We start from the raw sequence: 22,088 nt of genomic DNA, 5'->3' as shown, positions 1-22,088 counted from the left end.
GGGAGCAGTGCTCCTGTATCGCGGTGATTACTGCAATCGGCTGACGGGAGGGGCGTGATGATGGCTTCGGCCCAGGGCGGCAACGGCGGTGGCGGCCCTAATAACGAAGGCGGTGGCAGCGGCCCTAGCTTGTGGGGACGGAGGGAGCAGCACTCCGGGATTCCGGCGATTTATCGGAGGCGGCTGGCGGATAGTGAGGGGTTGGCCTAGGCGAGGTGGTAATGGCCCGGCTGGTGATGACTTACGGTGATAGTGGCGGCGGCCCCCAATGACGGTGATTTGTAGCGGCCGGTACGGAGACTGATTAGTGGACCCTAAGCACACACCTGTGTCTCCCCTCGTAGTTGCACACTAACGATGTACGTACGGAAAGGTTGGCGGCGCGGGTGAGTGCGATCTTCCACGACGGCCTTGGGACCTGTACGAGGGGAGTACATCGTTGCAAATAGCAACGACAACGTCTACAAAGTGTGACGATGCATCTACACTCTGTGACGACCCCTCCTACAGTCCCCTCGGCCATGTGGCGTTCTGCGTAAGCGATAGGATTGCGCTCATTTGCCAAAAGGCGGCGTTCGCGCTCCCTTACCTACGGAGACTGATAGCGGATGAGCACTTGTAGAGAACCGTATACCCGTCGTCGCACAAGTCGGTTGCGAAGTAAGACGAGCTGAAAAAGTTTTAAAAGTTTTTGCGCAAGTGCCCAACGAACTTCCCACGTGTGTTTGGGCGCATGCCTGCTTGTGCTTTGCTTTTGCGTATTCTATTTTTAGCGCATGCTGGTATGTGTGCGTATGTGCGCTGTGAATATTCTACCCACATGTATGTACATCGTATGTACATGCCTGGTGTATGTGGGTTCATACATATTTACAACGTTGGATAGATTTGTGGTAGGTTGTGGATGCAAATATTGTAGCGTAGTGAATGCTACGTTACAGGGGATTCAGTTACACACATACAAATGTAGGTTAGGTTAGAAATTAAATATTAATTTCACTTAATTTTATTCATTTTGCTGATTTAATTTTTTTATTCATTTTCATTTTTAATTCTTTTAATACATGACATTATCGGTATGATTGATAAAATATACTTGTACATATATACTTGTGACTCAAGGGCGTTAAAATATCTTGGAAACACCGCATATAGGTAGATTTTCAAGTTTTATGCGGCAAAAAATATTTTATTGCCTCTATCTACTCAAAATTGTTTATCAAATGTAAAATTGAAATAATTTGTATTATAGATAGGTTATATTAATAAAATATGTGTATTAGCCAATAATTTACTATTTAAATATATTTATTTATAAAATGTGTGTACACTATCATTGGTTAATTAGTTTTCGCTTTCAGAATCTTCGCTGGCCTCAAACTATTCCTTTGTCACATCTTTGACAACGGATTTAGAGGGTAACAGCAGCTTTATTGTGTCTGGGGAAAACGATTTGATATTTTTTATTTTCTTGGTCATGGACCGAAATACTGCTTAAAAACGAGTCCGAGCTCATCAACAGCCGGTTATATATGTCACGGTTACATACTTCACGAGAAAACTTCCGGGAATAATTTTCTCGGTAGTGTTTGTTGTGGGCCTCTTGAGCCTCCCCGATAATTGTCCTATTGTTAATAAGGAATTAGTATCTTGTGCATTGTGGGTGTCATAGGATGCCATGCCGACGTCGATTCGCCACTTCTCGCTCGCTATGTTTGAGTTCCGGTCGCTTAACGAAAAATTTTGCATGTGAAAGCAACAACAAAGTTAGCTAGCACGGATAGACGATAGAAAGTTTGGTTGTACCTCATTGAGTTCGTTCGTTTCGCCACTTGCTAACTCATGGCGAATCGATGCCGGCTAATAATCAATTGTAGCGCATTTCCTCTTACTATGCATATGCCTAAATGTATGCAACCATTTGGCAAGCGAACACAGGGTGCTTGTAATGAAAATAAAAATTGTATGCTGAAATACACATGCTAAGCCCTTCGAAATTTTGTGCTGGGATATGCGTTACAGCTTCGCAAATTTGACCCCTACCGAAACCAAAGATGTATACACATCAAAAATGCGCGGTATTGGAAAAGGAAGCGTGGCACCTCCCATCTTAAATAAAAAAATAAGTGCACGAATTCTACCAAATTTAAACGGTATATTCGGACTATCATGCAGATGGGTTATGCGACGTGTGCCCGTATTCGGTCCAGCAGTTCATGATATATGACAGTTTATGTCTGTCACATGTACCACGTATATGGTACAACAGCAGATACATGAAAAATCGAAAACATAGTGAAAAATTGTTGCTATGATGTGCTGTGTATGTGATGTTATGTTCTTCGGATAAATTAAATCACGTATAAACATGGCTGCAATATACTAAAATACTAAAAAAAAAAAAAAATCATATAGAAAAATTCCAGGATTTTTCATTCATTTTTCAATATTTGGTGTAGAGAAGCACACCGGGGTACCGCTAGTATTTAATATGGGAAAAACAACTTTTCGTGGAAATGGTATACAATTCTTGAAAATAAATATTTTCTATCGGAAAAATATTTCTCTTGGGGAGATTCCCAATAAAAATACCCAGTTGTTTACTTAACCATTTTTTCATAGTGACTTTATTTTATAGATACACCACAAACCCCAGAAAATGCAACGGTACCAATGATATATTTTTAGTATTAAAAAATGGTTTAATAAACAATTCGATATTACTTTTGGAAGTCTCCTGAAGAAAACAAGATCGAAAAATATTGATTTTCACGAACTCCATTTCTATGAAAAGCTACTTTTCTCCATAGAAAAATACATGGGAAACTTTGAGCGAAAATTAAATGTTTTATCTGAAAACTTCATAACGGGAATTTAGCATTATATGCGATACAAGGGTTTGCTGCTCGATTCCGAAAAATATCGTTTTAGAACTATGGAGTAAAAAATATCACTATCGAATACACAAAGTATCGATATGATATAATATAGAAATTCGTGTCCCTATACTTACATATGTACATATGCACTATATGTATATCAAAATAGAACTGTTATTTGCTTCCAAAAAACTATATACATATGTAAGTATGTATGTAGAGTGGTAACATTCTTGATGCCATTACACATTTTATCGAGTCTCACTGCAACACCACGTTTTTGATGTAAATAGTTTTTTTATAGATTTCTTTATTATGACAATATTTAGTAAAAAAGCAGTTATCAAATATTACTTACATGAATATTGGTATTGGGGAATCAACACCCTTATCTAAAAGGTTTTGCGAGAATCATTCAGTAATTACATACATACATACATACATATGTACATAAGTACATGCTTAGCAAAAATTAGGCTTTTAAAATGTACATAATCCATCACATATTCACTTTGCTGTAGAACATCGACTCATATAGTTTCGAATACTTATAAATCGCGCAAAGATTTCATTCAAAATGTATTTGCATTTCGACTAAAATTCTTATTGATGTCAACAGACTACATCTAAGAACTTTTCCATTGATTTCCCCGCTTAATTTTTGACACCACTTTAACTAAAGAGTCACATAAACGACACAAGCGGAATGTGAAGCAAGTAAAAACATTATATGTCTACGTACATACATACATATGTCCCAGTTATGCATACTTGGCATTGCATGAGAGTTGTCACATAAGGAATCTGTTAAATAAGCTTTGCGTGTAAGCGGTTAGCCAACGCACAGCCAGTGTTGCCATTGACGATCAATTGACGATCAATTTTGATATGAGAATTGAAGTCGCTTGTGTTTTTTGTTTAAAAATTACTTGTTCTTTTTTATGAAAGAATAGCTCGTTATCTATCAAAAACCATAAGTACAAACTTCAAACTTTGTACAAAAGTTAAAAAAAATCGACAAAGTTCCATAACAATTTTCAGCTTTTTACGTATTTCATTTTCATTTCATCTTCATTTTGAAGATAATTTCAGTGTAGAATTTAGCTTTTAAAATAATCTTTTTTTGAAGATTTTTAATAAAAAGCAGCAAAATATCTTAATTTTCAAGACAAATCTTGACTTATGGCAACGCTGCGCACAGCATTACATGTGTAGAAGTCTGTTGTTTTTTGATTTATACGTAAAAATTATATGCTATGCAGTGCAGTGCAAAGTATGCATAACTGAGCTATTACATTGAGAATGGTTATATTTTGTGCACTGATAAATATTTGGCCCCCTTTTTGGTACATGACAAAATCGTTAAATTTTCCAAGAGAACAGGGGCTGGGTTTTGTAGCTATGAGTTTTCAAGTGAACACTGAAAATTGTGTACACTATTCATTTTGTGATTCAGGAAGTGTGAGAATGAATTTCAAATGTAGAAATTGTCAAGGTGTATTAAACAAGGTGTGATTGACAACTCAGTGCGGCTCTCTTTAGTTATGCATGTATCTTGTCAGCACTGATACCAAGGCTTTTATTTTGATTATAGTTTTGTTTTACTTACATGACCTGGAATATATATATTTTGTCAATAAAATAAAACAAATTGTTTAAAAAATCGTTTTAGCAATTTTCTTGTTTTTAATTGCCCGAGATTTATGCTTTTAAGCGTTTATTTTTATATTTAAATTTTTTATCCTAAACATTATTCGACACTTATATAAGTATTATTTTACATTTGTTTCCAATTTTATATGAGAGCTTAACTCTAACAATTTTGAAATTAAATTTTTTCCATGCGTAATAGTATGTAAATGGGTATAAATGAGCTCGTTTGAAAGTGCTTGACTCGGACGGACAACAAATGAAATCACTTTCCTAGTACAACACTACATCGCTGCCGTCTTAACTCGCAACTAGGTGGTTTAAAACATCGCTATATTCCTGACTTCTATTGCATACAGCGCACCGTTCAAACGTTTTGCTCCATTTCGTCTTGGCTTCCTTACTTTAAATATTTAAGAAAAGTCGAACGTATTTACTTATTACCCAACTTTAAATGTACTTACTTGCTCTCCTCGGCGGTTTATCTCTTAACAATTTCACGTTTATTAAGAAAATTTGTTGCTGGAAAAATTTGTGTGTAACTTTTTTTAAACAAATTCAAATTTGAAAAAAAAAATCAAATGGGTTAAGAATTCATTTCAGTTTGACATTATAGCCTGTTTCTTATGAGAGCAATGTCAAAATCAATCACACTTTGTTGAATACATTTTGGAAATTGTGTGCCCCTTCTCATTTTGCGATTCAGCAAGTGTGAGAATCAGTTTTAACTATCAAAATTTTATACAATTCTCTTCCGAAAAACTTGCACTTAATTGTACTAAAATTTAATGCAGAACTGCATACCACAATTGTTTCTAAATTTACATAAGTTCTACACGGAGTCCTTAATTTGGATTTATACGGTTTTCGTTAAAAAACTATAAACATTAAACTAAAGGAAATTAGCCAAAACTTGCTAAAATGTCGGTTCCCAATCTGTAGTCCCACTGTAGTTATATACAAAAGCTTGACCATTTACGATTGCAACTCCCGGCATATGGAATCTCTAATAGCATTCGACCTCATGGAACTTTCGTTAATCGGATCAACTTGATCGGACTGATGTTGCATTATAAAATCGAGATCCTCTGCATTTGCCAAGTTATGTAGAATACAGCATGCTTCGAAAAATTGGAAAGTTTTTCCATTCCTCTTGCAGTAGTAGAGTTGTCGAAATATTTGCTTGAGAATTCCAAATAAACAGACGCGCTGAGCCCAATTGTTCGTTTCGTGTTATTAAATGATGAGTACAAGGATAGGCTGAATCAGCTAGTGAATAATATTCTAAAAAATGGTAATTGATGCTGATTGCCGAAATATCGGCGAATTTTGTAGCACCCAACTACCTGGAAGGAGCCAGGATATCCCACAAATATGGGCGAAAATCCGGAACCGTGTGCTTTTGGGGCACTCACCTTTAAATTAATTTTATTAATGTAATTTTACTTTTTATACAAAACGTGGGCCATTTTGATAACAAATGTGACGAGTTCTTATTTATTTTATTTTAGTAATGTAATTTTAATTTTTATAAAGAATAAATGTAAGTACCTTTTTCACATTTTTTGAGTATAATGTAATGCGATGAAAGCATACAATTTGCAACCCTACAAATTACTACAAATCACCTTATATGAATTCGCCTTAAAGCTAATCTATTAAAAAAATTACGATATTAAAATGCGACTCTGACGTATGTATGATAGCAGCTAGGTTTAAGTGAAACAGGAAAAATAAATGGGCGGCATTATTGCGCGTCGTTTAAACTCGAGCAGTTTTCTTTAATATATAATTTTAATTGTATGCGATTTGTTGTCAGCGGCACTAAGCGGGCGTTGGTCGGGCTCCGAGTTTAACAAGGCAGCAGCACTGCCTACCGAGGGAGCGCTAGGGCCCCATGAAAGAGAGCGTTGGCAGGCAGCCGCGCCGGCGGAGCACCAGAGCTCCGCGTGGTACTAAGCAGGTACGCCCCTTCGTTTTAATTGAAGTGGAAATAATACCACTTGACATGGCGACCGTGGGTCCGTCCCGCAAAATGGCGGCCCTTGTGCGAAAGAAAAAAACGGCAAGCCAACAAAAATTTGCTTAAAATCATAATAAAATTTGAAGCAACAATACAAAACAAAAAAAAGATAAAATAAAATTGAGTTTGAATTTTATTTGAAAAAAAAAATGTATTTCCTAACATAAATCGGTGGTGGTAGCAGCAAAAAAATTGTTTACTACAAGAAAAATTTAAGAAAATTTTAAAAAATTACAAAAAAATAAAAAAAACATTCAAAAAACAAAACAAAATAAAAATGAAAATGAATTCTGCGCAATCTAACCAAATGAATTACGAAATGCAGTGGTGGCGATAACAAAAAAAAAATTACAAACACATGAGAAAATTAAGCATGCATATGTACATACATACCCTGCAAACCATTTTTTCAGAGTATTCTGCATTGTAAAGAAATTTTAAAGAATTCCTTAAGATTTAATTCGATTTTTTGCCGAATTTTCTAAAATGAAATAAATTACGCACACTTCCATTCGTTTACGAAATTTCGGAAGAAAATCTGTGAAGCAACGAAAATAATGCTGCTATGTGAAGAATATCTTTCAGAATTTTTCCAGAATTTTCTTTATTTTTCGTACAGAAATTTCTTACGAGTTCGTGTCAACCCCTTCATATAATTTTCTTTGAAAATTCGTAAAAAAATCGTTACAGAAATCAGATACTCCTAACGATTTCCTTAAGATTTCGGGAACTTTGGTTTGCAGGGTATGTATGTGACAAAAAAAGTTAAATGAAAGCGAAAATGAACTCAATTTACTTTTGACAAAGCTTATTAGAGTGGTGGCGGTAACTAAAAACAAAACCAAAAACAAAATCGGTTGTACCAAATTTTTTTAAATAAATAACAATTTACAAAACAAAAAAAAATAAAAAATAAAAAAATGGTTATATAAATGGTTGGTTGTAAAAATTGGTTGTATCAGTGGAATATAACTTTTAAAATTTAAAGAAAACTCGCGAAGGTGAGAGAAAACTTTTAGTGGGAAACAAAAAAAAACACTTGAATTTTTCAAAGACAGTGCAAAGTTAGCAAACACTAAGCTAAAATTTATTGAAGGTGCTGTACCACAAAAGTTACGCCAAACCACCACTGCACCGTAACAAACGCTATATAACGGCGCACATAGGGGTATTTAGCCGATTTATGCGGCCAAAATTATTTTTATGAATATTTCAACTCGAAATGTGTAGAAAAGACGTGTTTTGACATACAGAATTGTAAATGCTTAAAATAAAGTGAATATACGTTAAAATATTAACACAGTTGCCATCTGTTAAAAATTTTGTTCAATTAGTTAAATGAATTGCTGCAATAAGGGTATCAATTGAAATGGGTTTAAAAGGCTTTATCTCTAAGGAACCTCCCAGAGTTTAAAAAATCAAATTTAACTTTAATTAAAGTAATTAATAATTCAAATATGTATTACAGTATAGGTAAGAAATGGGTGTATTCGAGGTGCAATTAATGCGGCAGTGTTACTTTTTTATGAAAGAGTATCACGTTCTACGCAAAAATTTGGGCGAACAAATCAATTGACAATCATTGGCAAATCAAAAGCAATATAAAAATTTTTACTGCACACTTTCTGTTACATTTTGGAAAAGTTTCAGTTGAGCATCAGCAACATGTCTGCAATATTGCGGTAATTATTACGTAGCTCGAACGCACCCAATGTAATAAGACTAAATTTTTGTAATAATAACTGTCTTATTTATTGTTAAGAGAATTTTGTAAGTATTAACTTAGAGTAAATTAGCGTCCTCAATTACTTAAATATCGGAGTGTTCGTATTTTCAACGAATTGCTTTTCCATACCAAGGTTATTAAATGCAACGAGTTTGGTACAAATTGATAAATCGGTTACCGAAAAATACATTTGCAGTCAAAAGTACGCGGCGCCACGCCCTTTATCCAAAAAATTATAATAATTTTATTTAATGCTAAGGCGTTATTTCAAGAATCGATTTTGAGTGAATTAGCTTCAGTAGTTATTGATTTATCGCAGTTTTCGCGTTTCTGTAAATTATCATTATATGGGAAGTAAGTGGGTTATCGCCTGATTTCAAGAATTTTTAGTAGTTATGTTAGATACAGCCTAAGCAAGGCTCATAACGAGTTTGGTACGGGCTAGTGAAGCGGATACTGAGATATAGCATTTCATCTTAAGTGGGCAGGGCCACACCCATTTTCTAAAAATTTAATAATAATCCTATTTTGTTCCAAAATTGTATTTTACATACTAATTTTTAACAATTTGCATACAATATTTAATGAAATATCGTAGATTTATCCAAATTGACATTTATCTAAATTTAAAATCTTGTATACCCAAAACTATTTCTTTAATTATCACATAACACCAATGTAAAGGAGAACAAATGTTTATTCCGCAGTATATTACATAGTTGGGTTCGCCCTACATTCCCGCAGATTTTTAGCAACAGGTCCAAAAGGCCCTAGAAAACATGACTTTTGCTAATATCTCGAAAACTATTTATTTTTTAAATTAATTGGATTCATATTCTAGTTAAGCGGCCTCAAATTCATTAATTTTAGTGTTAAAATAGATCTAAAGTAGTGGTACTATATACTAGTTGCGTTTTTAGATTTTTCCTTAATACTTTTTCTAAGTTAAGAAATGCCACTTATCTGCAATTTTCTGCGGGCAGTCTTTTCACACTCTATTAGCCAAATTTCCAGGATTTCAATTGAACAAATAATAATAGCGCGATCTCTCCCAGGTATACAACAAATTCCTTAATATTCACAACAATTAACAAAAAAATACTCGTTGAAAACCGCTATTTCCATTACATTTAAATTGAACTCTTGCTCAATAAAATGATTTAAAAAAATTTACCCTTAAATGCATTATTTCCTTCTGTATGCGGATCCATCACTATTTTTTAAGAATACAATGCAGAAATCAAAATACTAAGTTAAAACCGTCACGATCTTTCTAGAAAGCGAAAATGTATTTACAGCGTTGAGACGAATAACTGTTACCCAGGTTTTTTTGAGAAATAAAAGGACCCTTTATAGATTTTCCGAAAAAAGTATTTTATTGTTCATTTTCCACAGATTTTACAATAGTTGTATTAGTTAGTTTTTAAATTTTGATCCTTATCTACATTTGCCAACAGTGTAAACTTTGAAAGAAAAGTTCATTTGGCACGCAAGTCTTTTTCCGGTGTATTTTTTCTTGGGCTTTGTACAAAAAAATACAAAAAAGAAAAAAACTGTGAAAGGTTGGTCGAATGAATGGCCGTCCTAGTCACCAGTGCCGAGTCTATTCGATTTTTAAGTATGAGGCCTTATGTTGGACGAAAGGGCGAGTATAGGGGACTCAAAATAGAGAAAATTTGCCTATGCTTACAGAAGATAATGAATAAATTAACTGACGAGGACCTGCGTGTCAAGTCAAAGTTTGCACTGCTGGTAAATGTAAATAAGGATTAAAATTTAAAAACTAACTAATACAACTAAAGCAAAGTCTGTGGAAAATTAACAATAAACTACTTTTTTCGCAAAATCTATAAAGGACTCTTTTATTTCTCAACAAACCTGGGTAACAGTTATTCGTCGCCACGCTGTATAAGCAGTGTTAGAATATTATGTTTCCGGTCAACGGTGAGCGTTCGCTGTGGAAGTTAGAAAAGTGAGGGGGACTAAGAAATGTTATTTGGAATGTTCTGTATCGAAAGTGACTAATTTTTTAAGTTTTCTCCAAAATTTTGTCAAATTGGTTTTAGGCCGCCTAAATCGTTCAAATACCCCTATGTGCGGCGTCCACTGCACTGTAACAAACGCTATATAACGGCGTGTGAAACCACGCCACGCAGCTAAGCTGCCACTGAAGGGTAACATCGTTACATAGCGGTATGCAGAACCACCATAACTATCGCTGAGCCGTGGCGCGATATGGCAGCAACAACAACATCAACGAGTCAACAGCAGTGAGTAGCAGTTTGCAGCTTTGTTGTATGATGTACTATACATATGTGAAACACCACCATCATTTTTCTTAAATTCAGTTTTCCTTTAAAACTTTTCTAAAAATTTTTACTACTTAAATATTTTCTGAAACTTTGGATTGCATTCTCAAACAAAATTTTAAAGACCTACTGTACTTTCTTGTATTTCATACATACATTTATATTACTTGTATTTATATTACATACAGAAATTTCTAAGATTATATTCAACACTTTAAAATTTGACTGATTGAATAATACATATGTATATGTTACTGTTTTTCAATTTGGAATTTCAGCTTCAGTGGTACAGTGATGTACAAATTTAATATTTTTTTTGAAACGTAACTTTTCAACAATTTAAAGTTTTTACAAAAATTTTTCCTCGATTCTTTGCAACATTAGGCAGGAGTCATATTTTGGAATTTCATTAATTTTTCTTCGCAAATATTCGATAAAAATTTAATACGCATTTTCGCCTATACCATACTTACTATCAGGGAACGGATTTTTAGGACCTAAAAACCTATAAAAAAGGCAAAATAAAATAACGAAATAGGACGGAAAAGGCAAAATAAAATAGCGAAAAAGGCAGGAAAGGGCACTAGGTAGTGCAAAAAAGGCAAAAAAAGGCAAAACAAAATATCGAAAAAGGCAAGAAAAGGCAAGAAAAAGGTATTGCAAAAAAAGCAAAATAAGGCACTAAAAAAGACAGAAAATACGAAGAACAATCAAAAATTACATTTATTTTAGAAATGTTTATATTACAAGTAAAAAGAGAAAAACTATGAACTAATTTCATTATATGAAAAATTTGTACTTTGAATCTTTGACTATTTTATCATTTCGAGTTTTTAACTCATAAAACTTTAATCTGTATAGTTGTAGTAACATTGAACCACAAGATGCATTTTGAAGTTTTCTGGCAGCATTTTCATTCGATTTTCGCGAAGAAAAGCCTTGAATGTACTAAATGTGCGCTCGACGTAAGTTGATACAAGTGGCGCCCAATTTAAATATGGAACGTTTGAAACGTTCATATTATCAGGAATAAGGGCGTTTGCCTCGCCCTTAACAATTTTATCCACACCCCTTATTGTCTCCAAGCCTAAGTTAGCTGAGAAAACGGCTTTGAATTTTTCCAACACCAATTTGGCAATAGGCCCCTGCGCTTCTATAAGCCGCTTCTCAATGTTATCCAAAATATTTAATACCTCACCAACTGGAGTTCCTACAATTACATAAAAAGTGTATGTGAATTATTAATTTTTTACTGAGAATTTGGTTTTTCCACAACCTGTTTTCTGTAGACGTTCGAAAACTTTTTCCTCTAAAAGAAAACCAAAATTGCATTTTATATATATCAAATTCCCCTGAACCGATTTTTTGCTCAACAATTGCTTCGAGAATCTGACACATGCTGCATCGTCCGTTATTTGGTCAATTATTCTTTTGATGGAATCATAGTTTTCGGCATAATATACGGCTGCAATTAGCCATGTGCCCCATCGAGTTATCACCTGTATAAATTTACAAATAATTATAATTAAAATTAACAACAATAGCAATTTATCTTGACATACCGGCTGAGGAGGCAGAGGAAGATTGGGTTCCATTTCTTTGAAAACTGCCACCCTGAATGGGCTTTTCAAGAAAACTTTTTTTAAGTTTGAAATTAAGACGTCAACATCTGAGTACTTCGAGCGTAGAGATTCGCAGACCCGGTGTACGCCATGTGCGACGCAGGTGATATGAATCATATTAGGATAAAGCAGCTTCAATGATGACGCACTTTTCTTCATGTAGGGTGCTGCATCAGTCACAAATACCAACACTTTTTCACGTTGAATGTTGAAAATGTGCATAGAATCGTCAAACAGTGTTGCGATTGTTGATGAGTTCACCTTATCCAACACCTCCACCGTCAAGAGATAGCCGCGTCCGCTTTCACGCAACGGTCCAACAATAACGTTGGTTACACTGCGGCCTGCCTTATCTGTAGTTTCATCGATGGACACAAAGATGGGGCTTTCTCCTATTTCTAAACGAATTTTCTCCAAAACGGACTCGTAACAATCCTTCACGTAATTTTTTCTAAGAGTTGATTCATCGGGAAGGGATTCCTGAACGTATTTTTCAAAGAATGATTTGAATTCCACACTCTTCAATTTATAAAGTGGAATTCCGCATGCAATCATCATTTTAGTAATATCTGCGTAAAATACATTCTTTTCCACAAATGGTGCTATCATTTGGGTCTTGTTTTTCTTTATTTGTAATCCTTTTATATGTTTTTCACTTTTAATATGCTGCTGAATATAATATTTTTTTTCGTGATTAACTTTTACTGAACAAATATTGCAAAATAAAACGGTCCCATCAGTACAAAATACATCCGAACCAAACTCGGCAATCAGAGTGTGAATTTTTAAACTCTTGGTAATTTTAGACTTCGGCATTGCTTTTTTAGTTTTTACACTGAATAACTTTTTGTTTCAAATAACGGCTGGCAAACTCTATTGAAGTAAAACAGTTGTTAGTTGTGCACATCAGCAACTGTGTTGATAGATTTTAGCACGCAACAGAGTGACATGAAAACTACAAAATTTATTTTTGCTTAAGTATTCACTACTTACACACTGCGTTTTTCTATACATACTAATTTTCGAATATGGGCATGTGTATATTTCTTAATCTTTAAAAAAAAATTGTAAATGCTATAATCACTTTTTTAAAGGTAGAAAGGGCAAAAAAAAGGCAAATATCTTAAAACAGGCAAAAAAAGGCAAATATCTTAAAAAAGGCAAAAAATAAGGCAAATATCTTAAAAAAGGCAAAAAAAGGCAGCATCAAATGGGTATATATGGAATCAGGGAAAGATAAATCGTGGACATTCTTGATCGAATATACTCTATCTCTTTAGCAGAAAAAAAGGCAATTTCCATAAAATCCGTTCCCTGCTTATTATACTACAAATTCTAGAGCACCGCAGATTTGATGAAGTGGAATTTTACCACTTCGAAATATTCCGTTTGAAATATAGTAAAATATTGCAACGATTATAATTATTAATAAGCGTTTTCCTCAGTTTTCTATGCCGTGCCAACAAAATTTAAAATTTTACAATTTTATTCAAATAATTTTTTTTTCTCAATAATATAACTGTTCGATAAATTTCTATAGATCTTTTGCTTTATGTGTTTGCCAGATATCAGATGTTGAACTTGTATTCAAAGATTTACAAGCAAAATTTTCAAAAGTTACCAAGCGTGTTTTTCAAAGTCGTCCACTTTCAACAAATCAGGAAAAAGTTCACGAATATAAAAAATCTTTAATAGAAACTTACAACAATATTTTAATTGAATCAATTAATTCGGAACAACAAGGAAACAAGCCAGCTTCTATAATTAAAAGTTTACCGCGGTGCAAAGAAAAACTACTTCAGTGTTTTAAAAAAATTGGGTGTAAAGTTTTAGTACCCGAAGATTTTTCAATTCTTATAAAAGAAGATATTTTAAATTCTGAAGTAGATTCCGACGACGCCTTTGCTGACGCTTGTTCAACTGGCACACCAGAAGTTGTTTTTTGAATTCATTTAAAGATTTTTTACAAATTGAAGAAACGCCTTGCGTAACGATTTGTTTACCAAATATTAATTTTATTGCATATCCAAACGGCATAAAAATGGAAACACCTGAGCAAAAGAAATCTTTTATTAGCTTGTGTGTATCTATAATCCGAGAAAACTATAATGGTGACCCACTATCACTCGACTCATTCATTGACAAAATCAATTTAATAGAAGAATTGTCGGATGAAAGTTTAACTACAACATTTATAGCATTTTTAAGGTCTAAACTCGAAGGCAAAGCGCGTGAGGTTTTTCCCAGTCAAATAATTTCCGTTGATCAAATAAAAGTTGCGCTACGCAGCAGAATCAAACCAGATAATTCCAAAGTGGTCTCTGGCAAAATCGCGTCATTACGTATTACAAATAACAATTATTCCGATTTTGTGAAATGAGTAGAAGAATTATCTGATGCATTAGAGCGACCTTAAATTATTGAGGTTATGACTCAAGCGAAAGCCTATGAGTTAACAATAGAGCAGACGGTAAACGTTTGCAGGCTGAACAGTCGTTCAGAGCTAGTAGAATCTATTTTAGCTACGACCACCTTTACAGATTCAAAAGATGTAGTCGCAAAACTCATTGTAGAACACAATAATGAAGGCAAAGAGCGGCAGGTGTTATCTTTTAAGTCACGGGCAAACAAACCAAATAGTTTTCGAGGAGGTTTTAGAGGGCACAGCAACTACGCTATCATAACAATAGTTCCAAATTTAATAGCGGCAATACAAATAGGCACAATAATTGCAATGACACAAGGCACTATAATCACAATAATTACAACAACAGAAGTAACAATTCTAACAATAGACAAAATAATTACAGAAATAGCACAAGCAATCGTTCGGCAAATAATAGAAACAGCTCTTCTCGTTCGAATTAGAGAAATACATCTAATGTTCGATTTTTAAACGCCGATGCCCCTCAGGAGCGAACACTGGGGGAGCAGGAGCTAAGCAATTAAAGGTAGTTACCCCTGAAAAATCAATTTACTGCTTGAACCTCAACTATTCTGACTTTATTGAATTAAATTGTACCGATTCCTATAAATTATGCTCGTTTCTCGTAGATTCACAAGCAGACATCTCTTTAATCAAGATTTCCAGTTTAGCAAGAAATTCCTCAATTGACAGTAGCAATACGATAAACATCACTAATCGCGTAAGTACAAACTTGGTTGTATCTAATTTTTTTATTCCGCATACTCTTCACGTTGTAGATGACAGTTTTAATATACCTTCTGACGGCATACTAGGTAAGGAATTTTTAAAGACGAACAGATGTATTATTAACTACGCAAATGACAGTAAAACTATCGGCATTGGGACAAAAAGCACTAAAATAGCAATTTTTCACAGTTCAAATACCGACACTTTAGTAATTCCTCCAAGATGTGAAGTTTTTCGTTTATTTAAATTGACTAATTCCGGAAACCCTGTTTTCGTAGACTCTCACGAGCTTTGTTGTGGTGTTTTTACCGCAAAATTCGTCGCTGACACTAAAAATAATAAATACTACGGACGAGGTAAAATACGTTCGAAACTATAATGTCTACAAAACAAACGAAAATTCCAAAAGCACAAAACGTTTAGAGGGACTAAAGTCAATTTTACAAAACCAAATGTCAAAATATGCTAAAAGCAAATTCCTCGAATTATGCTTACAATACGCCGATGTATTTGCCTGAAAAGCAGACCTTATGACACTCTCTATGTTTTATGAACAGAAACTTCGACTGAATGACAAGACTCCCGTTTATATGAAAAACTATCGTTTGCCGTACTCACAACGCGAAGAAATAAATAGAATAATAGCCTTTACTGCAAAATGACTTAATCGAACCAAGCTCCTCAAATCAGTCCATTAATTTTAGTACCAAAAAAGGATCCATCAGGCCAAAAATCGTACCGTTAACAAAAAGCGTATCGCTGACAAATTTCCACTAGCGCATGTAGGCGATATCTTAGATAACCTTGGTAGAGCAAAATACTTGTCTACTTTGGATCTGTTTTCTGGTTTCCATTAAATTCCATTACATAGAAATTCTCACGACATAACATCGTTCAGCACTGACAAGGGCGCTTTTCGCTGGAAAGTTTTACCATTTGTTTTAAATGTAGCACCAGATTTTTTTTCTCGAATGATGTTGATAGACTTTTCAGGCATCTCGCCAAATCAAGCTGATGACGTCATAGTTATCGGTTGTAGAGAGACCCACCATTCAACGAATCTGGCTAAAGTGTTCGAAACTTGTAGAAAATTCTATCTCAAGCTAAACAAAACAAAATGCAATATTCTTCGTTCTGAAGTAACATTTTTATGGCACAAGTGTTTAGAAAACGGACTGCTGCCAGACGACTCAAAAATAAACGCAATCAACAAGTATACAAAACCTTCAGATAAAGACGCTGTTCGTCGTTTCGTTGCGTTTGCAAATTATTATAGACGCTTCATACCAAACTTTGCGTCGCTGGCAGCACCTTTAAATAGACTGAGTCGAAAGAATATCAAATTCGAATGGTACAACGCTTGCGAAACTGCATTTGTACACTTAAAATCAGCCTAACAGGTATATTCTGCACGTTACCGAAGATTTTGTAACCGGAAAATTGTATTACCAAAAAATGTTACCAGTTCTTGTCACCGCGATTCTAGGTACGTTGGTAATGCAGTTAAAATATTCAGCAATTCAGCTATAAAGAATTGTGCAAATCCTGGCATTGCATATTTCACGGGGCAATAATTTGTTACCAGCTTATGAGATGGTAACAAAATTTACCGATTACAAGAGTATACAGAATGCGAAAAGGGTTTAAAAATTGACAGGAACTTTATTTACCGGTTACAAACTTTTTATTACCAGCGCAGAATAGACCTGTTAATGTCTCCTAAACTTTTGCAATATCCCGATTTACTAAGTAATTTTCAATATCTGTAGATGCTTCTAAAAATGGGTGCGGTGCTATATTAAGCCAAAACCATAATGGAAATGATTTACCGGTATGTTTCGCTTCTAAATTTTTTAAAAAGGCAGAACAAAATAAACCAATCATAGAACTTGAACTTTTAGCTATATATTTCGCGATCAAGCAGTTCCGACCTTATGTTTACAGCACTCACTTCAAGTCTGACCATCGACCCTTAGTTTATCTTTTTAACATGAAGGACCCGTCTTCAAAACTTGCTAGAATACGCCTAGAACTGTCAGAATACGACTTCACAATTGAGTAAATAAAAGGCAAATCAAACGTTGGAGCAGACACACTTTCACGCATTACCGTTAACGAACTAGAAGACTTGGCAAAAAATGTCTTAGCTATGATCGCGTTATCAATGACAAAAATTATAGAATTACCGAACGAAAACAACTACACGGAAAGCTCTACAGTACAAGTTTACGATAAATTTTCTAAAAATATTCCGCGAATAGTAACACAGTTTCGCTACGATAAAAATAACAAAATTTCAAATATTCAAATATGTGCACATTCAAAACACAAGATACAAGAATTACTTAATTTTGCGAATGTTAACGAAACAACTTGTTTAGACAAGTTACTTTTGAGGCTTGATGCTGAAGCCGGCAATCGCAACATTAAGAAAGTAGAATGGCCAAAAGATGATTTATTTTTTAATAATTTCTCTATTTCAAATTTAAAAATCAGCAGAAACAATATTTAAAAATTTTTACAAACTACACAGGCCGACAATATTTTTACCCAGAAACCAGAATATACTTTCCCGAAGGTTTTCGGTGCGCTGAATTCAAATCTGGCCACAGAATTGCTCCATCACATCAGGATTTTGAGATGTTCTAACCTATAAGTGCAAAAATGCGTTTTTGCCCATTTTTGAAGTTGTGTATGCAAGCCGGAGTAATTTTTCTCAAAAAAATACAAAAAAGGTGTTAAAGTAAAAGTCTTTCTCTTTGTAATGGCGTTGGGTTTGCTCAAATATCTTTTCGCTTCGTTGAGATTTTACAATTTTAAGTTTACGGATTTTCCAAATGCGGATAGTACACAAGGCCGCTATGTCACTTACATGATTTTCAATATATAGAAAAATTGGAAAATCCGTAAACTTTAATTGTAGACACATTAGGACCGCTACCTGAGTCGAGTAGTGGTAATAGGTTCGCAATTACCATTATATGCGATTTAACAAAGTATTTGGTAACAGTAGCTTTTTTGAAAGCTTTGTCTTAACTTACGGTGTGAAGAATTCCATTAAATCTGATTAAGGCACTGAATTTAAAAATTAAAGTTTTTCCGAATTAACCAAACTTTTAAAAGTTAACCACGATTTTTCAACCGCACACTATCATGAAACAGTGGGTACTATCGAACGTAACCACACCGTCTTTAATGAATATTTCCGAGCATATTTAAATGAAACGTTCTCCGATTGGGACGTTTATCTAAAATATTTTACATTTTTACACGATACAACAACTAACACAGTTTTTTCCCGTTTGCATTAATATTTGGGAAAAAGGCCACAGTGCCTCACGATTTAAAAAAAGAACAAATTGACCCGATTTATAACGTAGAAAATTATGCGAAAGAAGTTAAATATAGAATGCAAAAGTCGCACAAAATTGTTAAAGAACTAATTAACAAACACAAAATTCGAAATAAACTAATATATGACGGCGCGTGCGTTATCAATTAGCGTTAACGACAGGGTTCTTGTTCAAAAATACCCACGCAATGAGCATGAAAACATATACCAAGGGCCATACGTTATAACAAAAATTTACGGTGTAAACGTCACAATTTTTGATGAAGCGTAAAACAAAGAAAAAACAGCACACAAAAATAGAATTCATAAAATAAAATAAAAAATCAATATTTTCTTGTATATGTATATAACAGAAAAAAATGCACAAAACAGCAAAATAATAATTTGAAATGTACAAATTTTCAATAAGAAAACTAGCTAAAAAAAACAAACTTTTATAAGTATGTATAATATATTTTTCCATAAAACTGTATATTAAGAATTTTTCACAAAAATATGAGTTGTATTGTTAAACCAAAAAGCATTTTTCATGCATTGTTAAAATCAAACTTTAAAAATCTGTGAACAAATGCTATATAAAAAACTTGAATTACCATTGTTCCATATGCAATTAAAAATGTACTTATGTATATTTCAATTAAATAAACTCATAAGTCATAGTTATTCATCAATATCATACTTATCTTTATTTTACAATAAAATACTTTGCAAATTTATTAAATATAAATAAAATAAGTAATAATTAAGTAAATACAACAGCATTTATTTAAACATTTCGCATAACTTAAATTGTTATTGGACAAGAAGAATATGAAAAACTTGATCACTTTGCCAAATTCTTCTTTTTCGAAAGGACGGTGATAAAATGCGATGAAAGCATACAATTTGCAACCCTACAAATTACTACAAATCACCTTATATGAATTCTATTCATCTAATCTATTACAAAAATTTACGATATTAAAATGCGACTTTGACGTATGTATGATAGCAGCTAGGCGACGTTCATGGTTCAATAACACAAGGTTATGTAATTTGTGACAGCTCAAATTTGACACTCCTTTATCTAGATTTGTATTTTGGAAGTAGGAGAGAGGGGAAGAACGTGATCGCCTTTTGCGAAAACGGTAGTAGAAAGGTACTAAAAAAATTGCGCAAAGTATACAATTAGAAGTAAAATGTGTATTATTAATTCTATGTGAATTTGCAATATATTTGGTGTTTTAATGGAAGTACTAAACTCACGTAAAAATATGGATTTTTAATTTATCCACCCTTCAGCTAAGCAAAAACGAAAAATGCATATCAATAGAACTCTTTACGCTCATTTCAACCATGCGAAAACTATTTAGCGCAAGTAAAATATAAAGAGGTTTTAGAAGGTTAAAGTTAATTTTTTTATTGTTTTAAATATTAATATCTTATGAACCACATCACCGACTAAAAAACTAATAACGTCAACATAAATATAATCAATTTATCTTTCAGCTGATATACATAGTTGGAATTGTTTTTTATATATTTAAAACAAAACCACTAAAAAACGAGCAAATGTTATTTTTTTTAATGAAATAACTTTTTTGAAAAAGCAACTGCATGATTAATGGTAAGGAAATTTATATTATTTAGAAAGTACCCGAGTTTAATGCGGTATACATATTTTATCATTATCTATTTTTAGGTTTTAAGAATTAAGTAATAATAAAAAAATATAAATAAACAAAGCAAATAAACCTCTTGTATCTTCTTAATATTTACCTGCGACAAATAAATTTGATATCGTTGAAATCAGCGTAAAAAGTTCTATCAATCGGCGTTTTTGGTTATTTTATAGCTAAAAGGTCGCTATTCTAGACTTGTTCCCGAAAATTACGCAAACGAAGGTGATGCCAACGAATATTTAGTATGCAGAATTTTTGGTTTTACTACTAATATAACTAGCAACTGTAGAGTGAGCAACATTCTGTACAAGTAAAGGAGCCGATTTTATGTGTGGGAGCGAGAAGACTGTTTTATTAAAAAACCTTTCTATTATTGAATCATGGGCGGCATTATTGCGCGTCACTTAAACTCGAGCAGTTCAGTTTTATTTTATATGTAAATTTAATTGTCTGCGACTTGTTGGTTGCAAGCCAAGTGCCAACCAGCGGCACTAAGCAGGCGTTGGCCGGTATCAGCGCCGGTGGAGCAGCAGGGCACTGCGTTTAACAAGGCAGCAGCACTGCCCACCGAGGGAGCGCCGGAGCTCCATGAAAGTGAGCGTTGGCCCCCATCCGCGCCAGCGGATCACCAGAGCACCGCATGGTACTTAGCAGGTACGCCCCTTCGTTTTAATAAAAGTGGAAATAATACCACTTCACAATAACATTTTCATGACAAATATAAATGTAATATTTTAAAATGCAATAGGCATTGAGAAAAATATGTGCTTCTCATTGAAATAAACTGTAACCGTTTGAAATCTGTCACTCGTAATTATAAGAACGGTAATATTTTAGGTTCTTTTCCATTTTGCACTTTCAGCGATTACTACATTTTTCTTATTTGTTTATATACATATTAACTACATACTAAAGAATAAAATAAGACCTTTTATAGCCGTGTGCCTCTGGAAATATTGAAAATATAACAAATATTGTCTTAATAGGTCTTTGGGTGAATGCCTTCAAGTTTCCCATTTTTTTGATGGCACACTGGCAGACTAAAGCATAACAGGTTAGTATCAAGCGTTATCGTTAGATAAAATTCTTCATAAAGTTCGCTGAAAATACTAAAATCATAAAATAATTTTTGTCTAAAATATGGCCATGAACTCATATGTGTGTATGTAAAGGATTTCCAGATCGTTGGGCAGAGCGGTTAACGAATTTTTAGATATTTACTCAAAAATTATATTTTCAATGGACATTAAGAGAAAGTTATTTTTTCGTAAAACTTTTTGGAAACTGGCCGTGGGCCGGCCACTTATGTCAAATATTCGAAAACATCTTCACCTTCTTTACCAAATTTGATATACACATTGCACCTGATATATACATTGCACCTACTCTCTCGAAAATTTTTTAAATTTAACAAAAACCACGCTCTCTTTTTCTCACTTTTCGAAAATTATCGTTTTTTACTTATAACTCTTTAAGCATTTGAGAAAAATTAATCACACAAGAACCAACGGGTTTCAAACAATTTGATGTATAATATATTTTTGTGCGGTCAATTCAACAACAAACTTTTTTTAGCGTTGATTCGCTCGGTTCCGGAGATTTGCCCTTATTCTAACAAATTTCTTCCTCTCGTCACTCATAGCTTGCAAGCTCAAGGAAACGTTCCCTTTACGGTCTGCGGGAAGATCAGTTGTAATCCAGGTACCATCCAG

General features: G+C 33.8%; 1 protein-coding gene across 1 annotated transcript; it reads right to left on the bottom strand.

Moving 5' to 3' along the window:
- Window positions 1-9,526: 9,526 nt before the first annotated feature.
- On the bottom strand, window positions 9,527-12,818 carry LOC108359358 (uncharacterized). The gene is made up of 4 exons (XM_017611189.1): window positions 12,150-12,818; window positions 11,864-12,086; window positions 11,731-11,797; window positions 9,527-9,551 (listed from the first exon to the last, which is right to left on the bottom strand). The coding sequence occupies exons 1-4, from the start codon at window positions 12,816-12,818 to the stop codon at window positions 9,527-9,529; spliced, it is 984 nt and encodes a 327-aa protein (XP_017466678.1).
- Window positions 12,819-22,088: the final 9,270 nt, after the last annotated feature.

Source organism: Rhagoletis zephyria, unplaced genomic scaffold (assembly GCF_001687245.7).
Source record: "Rhagoletis zephyria isolate East Lansing unplaced genomic scaffold, Rhagoletis_zephyria_1.1 Rzeph_scaffold_00377, whole genome shotgun sequence".
NCBI classification, from domain to species: Eukaryota; Metazoa; Arthropoda; class Insecta; order Diptera; family Tephritidae; genus Rhagoletis; species Rhagoletis zephyria.
Note: the sequence above shows the minus strand (reverse complement) of the source record. Positions and strands in the feature narration are given on the sequence as shown.